The sequence below is a fragment of the Myotis daubentonii genome, chromosome 10 (genome assembly GCF_963259705.1).
Source record: "Myotis daubentonii chromosome 10, mMyoDau2.1, whole genome shotgun sequence".
Classification (NCBI taxonomy): Eukaryota; Metazoa; Chordata; class Mammalia; order Chiroptera; family Vespertilionidae; genus Myotis; species Myotis daubentonii.
Window position 1 is genome coordinate 14,129,962 of NC_081849.1, and position 15,994 is coordinate 14,145,955.

Consider the following 15,994-nt stretch of genomic DNA (forward strand, 5'->3'; position numbering starts at 1 on the left):
CAAAGCCAAGGGTGAAGCTGACATGGTCTATTGGAGCCAGTAGACAGGAGGGCGATGAAAACTGATGAAGCACTTATGGACAGAATATAGTTCACTGTGGAATTGAAGTTCTTCAATATAAAGAAGGACATGGTCTATTGGAGCCAGTAGACAGGAGGGCGATGAGAACTGATGAAGCACTTATGGACAGAATATAGTTCACTGTGGAATTGAAGTTCTTCAATATAAAGAAGGATGCAACAATGACCAAGACCAGGAACAGGGTGTTGTTACAGAAGATGGAAAATGTAGCTTCATACTCAGCAACTTCATTCTTCTCCAACAAGAATCTTTCATCTTTTTACTTTGGAGACATCTTTGCATTATCAGCTTCAGAAAGTTTTCCAGTCACTTCTTTGGAAGCAGCATCTTCCCTCTTCTGTGCTATGTTGTGGTAGAGTACAAATTTCACATTTTTGTAGGCAAAGGCTACCAAATAAGCGCTTACAAGGGTCATCACACTATACAGAACAGCAGACTGAATAAGATCCATATGCCACATTCACCAGTATAACCAAATGGTGATGGTGAACACGATGAAGGCATTCCCAAAAAAGAGTGCGGAGCACTTGGGTAAGAGGATGCGATTGAAATCCTGAAGGAGCAGGAGCTTCTCGGACAGCTGCTTGGAGCTGCCTTTGAGAACAATGGTGGAGCAGGAGCTGGGCCTTATTTTCTTTATTTAAGCTCTGCATCTATACAGGTTCTGACCCCCCACCCCCACCCCACCCCACCCCCGTCTTCTGGGTGTCCTCATTTATGCCTTTTGGTGTTTTTTTTGTTTGTTTCTTTATTTTGTTGTGTTTTAGTCCAATATTCTTTCTTTCTTTTTTTCTCTCTCTATCATTCTTGCTCTCATATTTTATCTTTCCTAATTCTCTTTTCTCTGGTGGTCACTTTTGTTGGGGTAATAGGTGTCTTGTGTATATTCATGCACTGTTCCTTCTGCGTCATATCTTTTCATGTTGCATATCTTTTCATGTTGTGCTGTTCAGTCAGCACCTCCACAACGACTAGCACAATGTGGTATGGAGCAAGCCACATAAACAGACACCCTGAGAGGAGACTCTATCCATGAAAGGAACAATAACATTCAAGACCCAACTCATCAGGAGAACCCAAATGGCTCAAGTAGGAGGCCTCCCTAGAACACCCAGCCGAGAGTGACCTGAGAGACTGCACCACCGGGTCCTACAAAACATCTACTACATAAGACCAATCCAAAAAACTCTGAGTGGCGTATCAGTTTGATCTAATACATAGAAACAATTACAAAGGAGCAACCCCCAAATGAAAGAAAACATGGAATCACCAGAAAAGGAACTAAATGAAATGGAGTCAAGCAATTTGTCGGAGAAAGAATTCTGAGTAATAGCTATAAGGATGCTCAAACAACTGAATGAGAAATTCACCATGTGTAAGAATCAAGAGGAAATGAATGACATAGCTACAATAAAGGACACAATGGAATGTTTCAACAGTAGACTAAAAGTAGCTGAGGACCGAATCAGTGAGTTAGAAGACAAAGTAGAAAAATTCACCCAAGCAGAGCAACAACTGGAAAAAAAAATGTAAAGCAGGAGGAAAGTCTAAGGGAGATTTGGGACAACATGCCATGAAACAACTTCTGCATAATAGATGTACCAGAAGAAGGGGAAGCTGAGCAAGGAATAGAAAACCTGTTTGAAGAAATAATGACAGAAAACTTCTCTGACTTTGGGAAGAAAAAGGTCACATAGTCCAAGAAGCACAGAGTCCCAAACAAGATGAACTCATAAAGAATGACACCAAGACACATAATTAAATTAGCAAAATTAAAAGGCAAAGAAAGAATCTTAAAGGCTGCCAGAGAGAAACAGAAAGTTACCTACAAGGGATCTCCCATTAGACTATCAATGGATTTCTCAACAGAAACACATCAGGCCAGAAGGGAATGAAATTAACTATAAAAAGTGATTAAAAGCAAAGAACTGAATCCAAGAATATTCTATTCATCAAGGATATCATTCAAAATTGAAGGTGAAATAAAGAGCTTCACAGACAAAGATAGGCTAAGAGAGTTTATTACCAGCAAAATAGCAATGCAAGAAATGCAAAGGGACTGTTGTAAAATGAAGGAATAGAAAGGAAAGAAGAAATAAAGGCATAAAGAATAAAAATGGCAACAAACAAGTACCTATCAATAATAACCTTAAACGTAAATGGATTAAATGCTCCAATCAGTAGACATAGGGTAGTTGAATGTGTAACAAATGTAACCCATATATATATGTTGTCTACAAGAGTCCCACCTTAGAGTAAAGGATTCACACAGACTAAAAGTGAAAGGATGGAAAAACATTTTTCAGGCAAATGGAAATGAAAAAAAAAGCTGGGGTAGCAATACTTATATCTGACAAAACAGACCTCAAAGTGAAGATCATAACAAGAGAAAAGGAAAGCCACTTTATAATACTAAAGGGATAGATTCAACAAGAGGCTATAACTCTAGTAAACACATATGGGCCGAATACCGGGGCATCTAAATATATAAAATAACTTCTGAAGGATATCAAGGGAGAGATCGAGAGCAATACAATAATAGTAGAGGACTTTAAACCCCACTGACATCACTGGATAAATCTTCTTGACAAAAAATCAACAAGGAAACAGAAATCCTAAATGACACTCTAGAAAACAGAACTAATTTATATTATCAGAACACTCCCTCACAAAGCTACAGAATATACATTCTTCTAAAGTGCACATGTGACATTTTCAAAGATGGACCACATTGTAGGACACAAGCTAAGTCTCTACAAATTCAAGAAGACTGAAATCATGTCGAGCATCTTCTCACACCACAATGTCCTGAAATTAGATATCAACTATAATAATAATGCTCAAAAACAATCAAATACATGGAGGCTAAATAGCATGCTATTAAACAATGAATGGGTAACCAAAGAGATCAAAGAAGAAATAAAACACATCCTAGAAACAAATGAAAATGTACACAAAACAATGCAACATTTATGGGACACTATAGGGCTACCACAAAAAACAAACAAAAAAAAACAAGAAAAACTGGCAATAAGTTATCTAACACTACAATTTAAAGAATTAGAAAGAGAACAACAAGAAAAGCCCAGAACAAGTAGAAGGAAGGAATAATAAAGATATGAGTGGAAATAAATGACATAGAGACCAAAAAAAAAAACATACAAAAGATCAATAAAACCAAGAGCTGGTTCTTTGAAAGGATACCTGGTAAACAAGATAGATGAACCTCTAGCCCAGCGGTTCTCAACCTGTGGGTTGCGACCCCTTTTGGAGTCGAACGACCCTTTCACAGGGATTGCCTAAGACCATCAGAAAACACATATTGAATATATAATTACATATTGTTTTTGTGATTAATCACTATGCTTTAATTATGTTCAATTTGTAGCAATGAAAATACATCCTGCATATCAGATATTTACATTACGATTCATAACAGTAGCAAAATTACAGTTATAAAGTAGCAACAAAAATAATTTTATGGTTGGGGGTCACCACAACATGAGGAGCTGTATTAAAGGGTTGCAGCATTAGGAAGGTTGAGAACCACTGCTCTAGCCAGACTCACAAGCAAACAAACAGAGAGGACCCAAATAAACAAAATCAGAAATGAAAGAGGGGAAGTAACAACTAGCCCCATAAAATTACAAAGGATTGTAAAAAAACAAAACAAAAGATTCTATGAACGACTTTATTCCAACAAATGGGACAACCTGGACAAAATGGACATATTCCTAGAAAAGTACAACCTTCCAAAACTCAATTAGGAAGAATCAGAAAACCTGATTAGACTGATAACTAATGAAATCGAAGCAACAATCAAAAAACTTCCAGCAAATTAAAGCCCTGGCCCAGACAGATTCACAGGGGAGTTTTACCAAATGTTCAAAGAAGAACTAACATCTCTACTCAAACTATTCAAAAATATTCAAGAGGAAGCAACACTTCCAAACTCTTTCTATGAGGCCAACATTACCCTAATTCCAAAATCAGATAAAGACACAACAAAGAGAACTACAGGGCAATATCCCTGACAAATATAGATGCTAAATTCCTCAAGAAAATTTTAGCTAACAGGATCCAGCAATACATTAAAAAGATCATACATCATGACCAAGTGAGATTTATTCCGGGTATGCAAGGCTGGTACAATATTCGCAAATCAATAAAATGTGATACAGCACAGTAAAACCAGCAAGATAAAATCACATGATGCAGAAAGAGCATTTGACAAAATGCAACACGCTTTTTAATAAAAACTCTCAGCAAACTAGTAATAGGGAACATATCTCAACATAATAAAGGCCATATATAACAAACTAGAGCCAATATCATACTCAATGGACAAAAACTAAAACCATTTCCCCTAAGAACAGGAACAAGACAGGGATGACCTCTCTCACCACTCTTGTTCAACATAGTACTAGAAATCCTGGCCATAGTGATCAGACAAGAAGAAATAAAATGCATCCAAATTGGAAAGGAGGAATTTAAACTCTCATTAATTGCAGATGACATGATACTATATATAGAAAACCCTAAAGACTCCATCAAAAAACTACTAGGTTTAATAAATGAATTCAGAAACACAGCAGGATACAAAATTAATATCCAAAAATCCATAGCATTTTTATACACCAATAGTGAACTCTAAGAAAGAGAAACTTAAAAAAAATCCCATTTACCATTGCAACAAAAAAATTCAGATACTTAGGAATAGACATAACCTGGTAGGTGAAAGACCTGTACTCTAAAAGTATAGGACTTTGAAAAAAGAGATAGAGGAAGATATAAAAAGTGGAAGAATACAACATGTTCATGGATTGGTGGAATCAATATCATTTAAATGTCCATATTACCCAAAGCAATCTATAGATTCAATGCAATTCCTATTAAAATACTAATGACATATTTTTAAAATGTATTTTATTGATTTTTTTACAGAGAGAAAGGGAGAGAGATAGAGAGTTGGAAACATCGACGAGAGAGAAACATCGACCAGCTGCCTCCTGCACATCCCCTACTGGGGATGTGCCCGCAACCAAGGTACATGCCCTTGACCAGAATCGAACCTAGGACCCTTCAGTCCGCAGGCCGACGCTCTATCCACTGAGCCAAACTGGTCAGGGCCAGAGGGATTCTTATAAAAATGAATGAACTCATGCCCTGACCAGGTGACTCAGTTGTGTTGAGAGTCATCCCACACCAAAGGGTAGTGGGTTCAATTCTCGGTCAGGATGCATACAGAAGGCAACTGATCAATGTTTTTCTCTCGCATCAATGTTTCTCTCTCTCTCTCCCCTTCCTCTCTCTAAAAATCAATGAAAACATATCCTTGGGCAAGAATTAAAAAAAAAAAAAGTTAGTCCATATCCATGTTTTGTTCAAAACCATCCAGCCTCACCCTAAGTCCTCCTCACAGCCTACGCCTCACTGAGGTGCACTGAGGGTGCCCCACTCTTCCACCTGAGGGCTCTGCACTTCCTCTTCCTCAGGCCGGGCACACAGCTTTCCTCATCTTTCATGGGCTGTGCTCTTGCTTCCTTTAGGGCTTGGTTCAGTTGTCACATTTTCACTGAAGACTTTTCTGACCAATTCTTATGACCCCAGGTACTGCCATCTCCTAAACATCCGACTACTATCTGTTCACTTATTTGTTTATTGTTGCCCTCCCCCTGCCCCCAATAATGGAATATAACATGGATGAGGCCAGGGGCTGTTTTGGCTGCTGCTGTCTCTCTAGTCCCTAGGACAGCTGGTACTTGGGAAATGTTTGTTAAATGAATAAAAACTTACACCTTCATTATCTCCCCTAATTCTGAAAAAAGTCAGGACATAGGTATTTATTTTCCTGTTTTAAAGATGAATAAATGGAGGTTCAGAGGTGAAGGTCTGGTTAGACAAGGCTTTTAGAGACTCTGAGAACAGACACTGTCCTTACCCAATATCCTAAAAGCAAAACAAAGCAAAGCAACCTCTATTTTAACATATTTTATTTTTCTAGCTGTGGAATTTGTAGACACACTGTAAATTATAAAACAACCTCCTCCCTGCCTCCCACCCCCAAAACAAAACAAACAATACTTACTCTGGTTTTTACACTTCGGTCAGTTCCAGCTTCCAACAAGAGTTTAATGCATTCTTTATTCCCATTTTTACAGGCCAGGTATAGAGGTGTCTGTCCTCCATCAGCAGCATGATTAATGTTAGCATCATATGCAATTAGAATGCTACACACCTAAACACAAGATTATGATTAATTATACAGAAACTCTGTTTGATTTTTGAAGTGCCACCTGAGATATGAAATACAGATAATAATGCTAAAGTCATTCTGCATCTATATGTATCTAATATCTAAATATATGTCATAAATTATTGTGGGTCTTATTATGTAGGATACTGTTGTTTTTTTTAACAAGGCTAGAAGATATATTTTAATCACAAACTTAATTACTCCCCTGAAAATTTAAAACAGCAACCTTGGTCAAGCGCTGAAACTTGGTTTATGACACTTCGCTGTAACCAACTCGTAACAGTGGAGTCCTTGGAATAGTTTAACTTACTGGGATGAATGATTTAACTGAGCTTGACATATATATTATTTGTGGTTCAAAACAGTTTGAACCTTGAAAAAAAGTAAGGCTGCTGAGTCATTCTGAGACTTTTTACTTGAGAAAATAATTATAAATAGCGCAGACAGCAGGGCACCAGGCGCCTCCACTATAAAAAGCAGCAGGGAGGCAGGGAAAATGGTTGCCTGGGGAAAAAGGACAGCAGAGGGTTCCTGTCTCCTGAAGGGGTGGGTGCTGGTTTGCAATGAAGAGGACACAGCTAAGCAGAAACTCATTGCCCTGAAAATCAAGATGGAAAGAAATGAGGTAAATTCAAGACACAGTGGCTCTTACTAACACTGGCTAAACACCGAAAGCCTGAGTTTATAAAATTAGATGAAAATAAACTTAGAAGAGAGGACTAAATAAATCATAGTTAAATTAGGAAGCAATTCATATCATCTTTTTTTTTTTTTTTTTTTTTACTTCAGATGCATGTTTTCTCTTTTTTCTTTAAAATGGAGTTTACTGGGGTGACATTGGATCTGTAATACTTTCAACAATAACGATAAATTTTAAAAAGTACAGGTTTCAAGTGTACAACTCAACAAAACATCATCTGCATACACCATCATGTGCTCATTGCCCAAAGTAGTCTCTTTCTGTCCCCTTTGTCCCCCCTTAGCCCACTTCCACCTCCCACCTGCCTTTCTCTCTGGCTATCACTATACTGTTGCCCTTGTCTATGTGTTTTATATATATGGTGGGGTTTTTTTTTTGCTTAATCCTTTCACCTTCTCTCATCCTGCCCTCTGACAGCCATCTGTTCCATGTATCTTGGCTTTCCTTGAAAACGTTTGGTTTGTTTATACATATTTGAAAAAATAACTTACATACTGATATGTGTGTGTATCTCATGCACATTTAAATTAATCAACCCCAGTGTTCTTCCTTTTTGTAAAGTTATCCATACCTCTATTCCCATGACTGTTATACTATCCAAGTGAGCGGCCCTACACATTACCTGGTGACAGTAAAGGTAAAGTACAGCCCACAAGAAATCCCTCTTGGAGGACTCAAGACATACAGAAAATAATAGCAAGACTTATGGTCCTCAATAACGGCAGAAAAAAAATGAAAACTGTATGCTTTAAGGATGCATTTTGAGAAGTTTCCATTTATAATGGATAACATTCGTGTGAACCTTAAAACCTCTATTTCAAGAATTCAGAAATTTGTTAAAGATTTCTATCAGGATAGTTATGTAAAAAGTTGAAAATAGCTTATAATCTCTGCCACCTGCCCTTTCAGCACAGAGAAAAAACTTAGTTATATTCTATTTTAGTAACATATGACTCAATTTTTAAAATCATTACTATATTCAACTGCCTTAGTAAGCTAATAAAGGAATCATTGCTGAAGTTATGCACATCTTAATTGATAGGTTCTTTTGGTTTTGTGCTCTAATTACTTTCAATATGTAAAGTTTCTGCTTCATTTTTTTAAAAAAATGATCAGGTAAATAATTGAGATTTAATAATGAATAAATTGCTACTAGAAAGCTAAGATTGTTACAAATAATATAGATCTATGTTCTACTTTTAATGCGATCATAAGTAAAAAAGCTTCTTTGTTTTGGGGTGGTGAGAATTAGTGAAGAACAAAGTCTAACAGTTCATTTTATTGTTGATATGCTACCAAAAGATTATCTTCTTCAGAATCAAGTCCATTCATGTGAGGTTTGGACACAGCATATTTCTCCTTCTTCACTCCCCTCATATACAACTCTTCACCAATTATTAAGAAGAGCAAGTTTAGGATCCTACTTTGTGTTTAAATCTTCAAAAATATTTAGTAAGTTTATTTGCCAATTGATTTTAAGCACTAGTTTGCACCTTCAGCCAGAACTAAGATATGTAAGCAAAATATAAAGAATCTCTTTTTATAGTAAAATAAATTAAGAGCATCTCTTACTTGAAATGTCCCTGAGCAGCTGCAGTACACAAGGGTGTAAAGCCATTTCTATCAGCAGCATTGATTTGGGCTTTGGCATTCAGCAGCAATCTCACACAATCTGTGGGTTTTAATAGAAAGCCACTTCAATCCCCCATTTAGAGCACTGGTGAGCCAAATTCTATAAAAGCTGTAGACAGATACTAAATCCAAAGGACCTTTCCCATGCACAATTCACCTGAAAATTCTATCACTTCTATCACGGCAAATGTGAGAGTCCACAGACTGTTTCTGGGGAAAGCAGACTCTCTTCCCGAAGACTGTAATACCCCAGGCTCACTAAGATGTGATTTTTATTTCCTGTTGGTGCTTTGGGAAGAGTTGCTGAGGAGTGAGAGAACCGTCTGTCGTGTGCCATAAAACACTTTACCAGATTTTCTTACCAGACTATTCCAGAGAATGTTATTGGATAGAGAACAAAATCCATTTACCAAATTGAAATGCCATTCTTGATATTTAAATTCTTACTCTGTTTTAATCTTTAAAATGCTCTTGTGTAGTAGTCATCCTACACTTAACTCCATGAATGAGAATACAAGTGAAACCATAGTCACCTGACCCAGGCATAAATAGCATATGGACCTCATGTTCCTCTTGTAATTTACCAGATTTCTCTATATTAAAAAAATTCCCATAGAGCTCTTGAAGTAAAAAATTCCAAAGTACTTTTAAAATAATGAGTTACTCTCTCAGCTCACTAGAATCTTCCATTGAATCCACCTGAACACAGTAAAGCTCTGGAGACTTCCAGGGAAGCCACAAGATCGGAATTACTCCACAACCACGCGGCTCCCAGAGGCAATGCTATTTGACTTTGCATATGCAGTCAAATCATCTTGTTCTTCACTACCTTAAGTTTCAGAATATTTGACTATAGGATCGGCATGTTAAGGATCAAAAATTATTCCTAGATTTCATCAATATGTCATTTATAGTTGTACATCTTCTCAGCTTTTAAAAAAAATCCAAATAACTATAAATTGTTTCAACTTCAGAACAATTTCAGACTCTTGATCTTTCCTAACTACTAAAACTTTCCCTCTCTGACTTTCACACACATCAAGTATTTCTAACAGACAAATCAGGGTTATGTTGTCCTGACCAAAATGATCACAGATGGAGGGCTTTCTTATAAAATGTGCTATACAGTTACTAGCCCTAAAATTTCTATCTACACAACACATTTCATTGCATATAAAACAAAGATGACTTTTTTTTCTAGCTGCACCAAATTTTATATTATAGAACTGTACAATTTGGATTTTAAAAATGTTTACAAGATCTTTAAATCATGTTAAAAAAAAAATTATCCACTACCTGGAAGGGGAAACTGACACCAAAGTAAACTCTTGGCTCCTGACAGTGGTTCCAAGGGCTTCGACTCTCTATCCTTTTGCAAGTGGGTAGTACAGTGCGGTGATATTATCACCCTCTTTACCTGTATGTCCATTCTTAGCAGCAGAATACAAGGCAGAATGGCCATCTTCACAGGAGTAATTAATGTCCAGTCCTTCTTCATTAAGCAGCATTGATAATAAAGTGACATTTCCCTGGGCAGCAACTTGCTGAAGGGTGGGCCTGCCAGCCAGGGGGGCAGGACCACCACTCATTAACAAAGGGGTTAGGGAGGGTGACCAGCCTGTGGGTTAAAGTGAGTCTTGTTAGAGGACAGGAGCAAGGACAAGTGACAGACTTACCCACTCCTTCCAGAGTCACACACACACACAGACATAGGAACATGGATTCCTGGAGGATTATGTGGTTTCAAACATTATCAGTCTGTTAATATTTACTTAGCACCACTCTGTACTGTCATTTCAATTTCCTATCTGCTAATTAGGTTAACATGCATGGTCACAAGTTATTTTTAGACATCAGTCTCGCACAGATCAGGGTTAAAGTGGGGATTGGTTTTAGGAAACGAAGATGGCTGTCTCATTTTAAAAGTTCAAATTCATCTTCAAGGTTTCAAAACAACTTGCCTTTTAAAATGACGTACGAATTTCAGTATCAATCTCAAAAAGTTAACTGGTATCTTCAGGTACAAGATAGAAATAGTTGTAAGAAACAGAGATTTTTCTTTCTTGACAATGTTTCCAAGGTATTTAATTTTACATAAACCATTGAGATGGACCAAATACTGTCAAGGAACTGCTTATACTCCTTGAATTCCCTCATTTAAGAATAAAAATAATGGGGACCAACTACTATTCAGTATCAATAGTTACTACATATATGACTGGATCTAAAGTATACCACTACAAATAACATAATTTTGAAGACTATATCATCTGGCCATCTTTATAGCACGTGTTCCAGAAAATTTTAAGCAGCCAACAAGACAGGACACTGTAAATATAGATTTAACAAAAAGTTATCATAGTTAGATATTTTTCATCAGTATTTAGCAGCTTTAGGAGAGAATCTGTTAAGTGTGTGAAGACGGCTGCATATAACATGGAAAATTTTCTGAATTCTTCCTTGATCAAAAAGCTGTAAACATAGTAAAGTAAAAAAATATTTATTTAATGTGACATAGAGGTATTTCCTGTATTTTTGGCTTAAATACAGTTAACTTTCAAAACACATCATTTTATTTTCTTCCTTATGGAGCCTCAAACACCACTAAGCAATGCTGGTGTGCATATAAAGGCATATGTGCACACTGTCACTCCTCAGGGCATAGTTTCTACAGATATCTGGTAACATCCCATGTAGTAACATGTAATAGATGAAGCTTTTCTATTCTTTACACATTGGCATCAGGATACCATTTTTAGGTATATGGGTATTAATTACATTATTGTGTATGGAATATTCAGTCTGTATAGTTGAATCTTAATTACTGGCCTTAAATTATTTCAATAAATATTAAATATCAAAGGATGTCTCAATATTTTAAAAATTCTTTGTAATAAACAAAGTAGTTTATACAAATGAAACTAGCATTGCTAATTAAAAGCTGAGCATTATATCTTCCTAATTTATCAGGGTCCATTAATAATTTATTGCTATTACCCTATTAGACTGCAGTGACATACAGAATTCATATGGTCCTAAAATTAGATGTTTATCTAAACTTTGTGATATTTTCCCATTGATATTCATTTTCTCTTCTTACAAAAGTAGTATTTTTACTTCATACTTACAAGAAGGCTCCTCTCTGGTACATTTTACCTTGTGTATTTTCTTAAAAACAAACAAAAAACAAGCCCACAAAAATTAAATCAGTACTTATCAGAAATGGATGGCAAACAAAACTTGTAAACACCAAGGTGTTTGGCTGCAAAGCAAACACAAAAGCAATATGAAAGCATTGTTCTGTGGTCCTCCGTGGAATAGGAGGGAATGTGGCTCATGCTCTTTCTCCCTCCCTCCAGCCCTCTTTTCTTTCCTTTCTTCCCTCCCTTTCTCTTTCCCCTCCCTTCCTTCCTTCCTTCCTTCCTTCCTTCCTTCCTTCCTTCCTTCCTTTCTTCCTTCTCTCTCTCTCTCTCCCCCCGCCCACCCTTCCCTTCCTTCCTCCCTTCCTCTCTGTATTTCCCTCTAACTCATCAAAGGATTCTTGGTTATTGATATCCCTTTAAGAATATCAACAGGTATCTAATAAATGATTTGCTATTCTTTGGGGATTTGTTTTCATTTTTCCAATACAATTCTAGGCTTGGGGGGAAATTTTAATAACTATATTTTAACTTCTTTATATGGAAATATTCAACTATGGATGTAATTTCCTGGGAAACTCTATGTTTAATGAAAAGCTATCCATAAGATAAAATATTTTATTCAAAAATGTTTTCAATCTTTAGACCACTGAAGAGTCTTATGGTTCTATCTCTGTTACACAAAACTGCAGAAAAATATACATTAATTTCCTTATTTTGTTAGAGGTTTGCAATACATTTAAAAATGATTTACAAAGGAAAATGCTCTATAAATACCAAGTATTGTTAAAGTTTAAATAAATCTTTTGTCTGCACTATCATTTCCAATTTTCTCTAGCACAGACAAACTTAAGTTATTGTAATAAATCCTTCTATAAGCATGGGAAAAATAAAACCTTACCATGATCATTTATTCCTCATTTGAGATCCCCAACAGTGATAAAAATGGTAACAGTTACTTGACTTTTTAAGTAATGGTGAAGCAATGATAGGACAGGTCTGCGGTCACACAGTTACTTTAATGATGTTAGAAAAGGTCATTCATTCAGCTTTGCAGTGCCGTGTGCACACATCAGTAACGGTGAGCGTCTGACGGACATGCAGTGACAAGGGGCAGACAGAAGGTGCCATGGCAGAAGGAAGAGTGGAGACCAGCTTCTGGCATCAGCTTCAGGGTGTGGAGAAGGTTCATGTCATAACTCAGATCAATCTCGTTTTCTGATGTAGGCTTTAAGCCAATCATACACGGGGAATAATTTTTAAAATGTATGCTTAAATAAGAAAAAAAAAATCTGAACCAATAAAATGTAACAAAATTAAAAATATTTCCAAGGGTATGGAAACTCAGCTGCCTGGGGTGGTTTCTGTTTTAGGCTTCTATTTATCTAACAATTAAGATGTGTTCACTTGACAAGTTCATGAGGAACAAGAAAAACTAATTTACTTAAAATTTAAAAATATTATTTAAAAAATTAGCATTTGACCATAGACATTGTTGCCAGGGTTAGAGTAATTTACAAGATATTCATTGAAGTGGTACCTTTTGTCATTGCAAACTTCTCAGTGCTTTGTTAATCAGAATTCTTTCTCAGGGATATAAGCTGACACGGAAACACAGAATTTTAGAGTTTGAAAGATCATGGGATCTAGTGGTTCTCCAAGGAGGGAGTGGTAGTGAAGTGTTGTTTGAAAATTCAACAGGCAAGTTTAACAAATCTCTTTGGTTTGGAACTACTATTACTTTTTGGTTCAATGCTCTCATGTTTAGATGGAAAAACTAATGGCTCAGAGTAAATGTGCTCTTTAGGGTGATATGTAGAAAGGGACTAACCCTGCCTTCTTGTATGCAGTGTTCTGTCCCCCACTGAAACTGGAGCCCGCATCTACCATGCATTTGGCAGGTGTGCTGTCCCCAGGCCCTGCCCTTCCAACCACAACGCATTAGTGGCTGCTTAGAAGATTAATACCCTGCGATGAGCTTATGCTCTGCAGAGGCAGGAACTCACCCAGGCACAGATGGGTTCAGCAGCAGGATGGAGAGAGCTCTGGTGCTTCCTAATTGCAGTGAGCGGGGTGGCAAAAACAGGGGCAATCTAATTGGAAAACAGAGTCAAAATCCTATAGGCTAAGCTACACCCATGGGGGAGTTATGCACCCCCCACTGCGTAGTATTAACATTTCCATTTCCGGAATACACTGCAGGATCAGTAAACACGTGCTGAATGACTACCTCCACAGCCTCCGTTTCGACTCATAAACCACATCTTCTAATCAAAGGAAATAGAAACCTGTTATCCCACCAAAGGTAAAAACGCAGTTCTGAAGATATTTTGGGCAAATTACAGAATCAGAGAACAGGAAATAAGGGACCAGTTTCATGCATTTTCAGTGGCTGCTATTTCTTTAGTTCCCGAATTTATTCTCTAACTCTCTAGAGTCTAGACACAAGCCAAGGGCATTTTTTAAAATGGGTCCTTTATCTAAAATTCCACTGTATCCTACGCAGGTCATTCTGGTGAATATACAGGGTTGGGTAAGAGTAGTTTTGCAGTTGTTTGCACGGAAATACAATAATTAATAAATGATAATACAAGAATAAATCCTATTTTGCATACTCACAACTATAAACCTACTTTTGCCCAGTCCTGTACCATGGACTAGGAATTCTCTGTCTTTAAATGTTAATTTATAATCCTCCATCGTGGATCCTGGCTTTAAGGCTTATCTACTGAAACCAAAGGCCCTTGCAGCTTAACCCTGAAGCACAGCCATGACAAAAGCAACTACAGGCAAAGCATCAAGGTACAAAGCAAAGACAGCTTTGTATTTTAAAAAATAACTGACAAACTTTATATATCCTAGGAAGTGTTTTCTGTTTTACAGTCTGTGCATTTATGTCAGTAACACTCCACTGTCTGAATGTTTTTGGAACTTCTGCTTTGCGACTGCCTTACAACCATACAGCACCTTCTCTGATTTTCCTGACCGGCAGCAAGAATCCCTCCTCTGAGGGCGAGTTTAACTTGTGAGAAACGCCAACGTCATGTCAGGCAAGGAGAAGGCCATCTGGCTGCGCAACACCATTTTGGATAAAATACATATCCACATAGATATGCCCATAAAGACATCACGAGGTAATACTGACGTCAATTCTAAAGCAAATTTTCAAAAATGCTTTTAGCAACGATATCCCTGAAGCAGCAATAGCATCTCTATTTTTTCATCACTCACGCTGCTCTAAGCTCAATACTATGCTCCTCACACGTTACATTAAATCCTCCTGCTAGCCACCCTCCCCACATTAGTAGCGTTAAGTTCCAATAAGAAAACTTGCTCAGTTCAAGAACAAGCAACCCAAACCTACAACTGTAAGTGGCAAAGCCCAGATTCCAACACAAATCTGACTGATATCAAAGTCCCTGCTGTTTCCAATTTTGCCCCAGAACATAAGAAGGCAGCTTCTAAAGGAACTTAATTTCAAGGAGACAGTTTGTAATTGTATAGGTAAGTCATGATGTACTGCTCTCGTTCCCTGATGATTTCCAACTACCTGTTTTCCTTATTTCCACTCTTCTCCTCAATCTTAAATAAAACCTACTTTAAATAAAACTTACTCAAATCTTCTTTTAACTCTTGAAGTTTCTTCTCATTAGAACAAGTAATCTCTGCTAACCATTAAGATCCTGAGATAGGCAAGACTTCTCCAAAGTTTCAACTGAACTCTGAAACATAACAGTATCTTGGATGCTCATTTACTCGTAAAAACAAATCCAGTTCACGTCAATAAAAAAAAAACAAGTGCTTCCTCTAGTACTGTAAAACAAAAAGGAAAAAACCCAGATCTTTATCGACTTCTTTGTTCAAGAGTCCCATACTCCGTGACTTCAGAAAGCACGTCTGCAGCGGGCACCTTCACTAATATAGGCCACATGCGAACCACCTGTGCTCAAGTGTTGGCAGAAGATAGCTCTAAATAAGAGTAAACGACTTCAGAAATAAACTACTCTTAAATCAGAGACTGATAAACATACACACTCAATTTTTGAGGTTAAAAATAGTTAACACCAAGCTTATATTAAAATTTAGAACATACCAATTACAGAACAAATCTAATCAATTTGGTAATCCAAGTTGGAGAGTAGTGTTAATAACTACTTAAAGGGACTGCGTTTATGTCATCTCAGA

At 37.0% G+C, this 15,994-nt stretch overlaps 1 protein-coding gene and 1 pseudogene across 1 annotated transcript in view; both read right to left on the reverse strand.

Annotated features, from left to right (window-relative positions):
• CTTNBP2 (cortactin binding protein 2) overlaps positions 1-15,994 on the reverse strand; it is a 182,239-nt gene that overhangs the window by 88,482 nt on the left and 77,763 nt on the right. Inside the window, 3 exon segments of the mRNA XM_059711639.1 lie at positions 6,170-6,311; positions 8,601-8,709; positions 10,087-10,287. Coding sequence (XP_059567622.1) covers positions 6,170-6,311; positions 8,601-8,709; positions 10,087-10,287 — 452 coding nt within the window.
• LOC132211261 (translocon-associated protein subunit gamma-like) lies at positions 113-696 on the reverse strand (annotated as a pseudogene).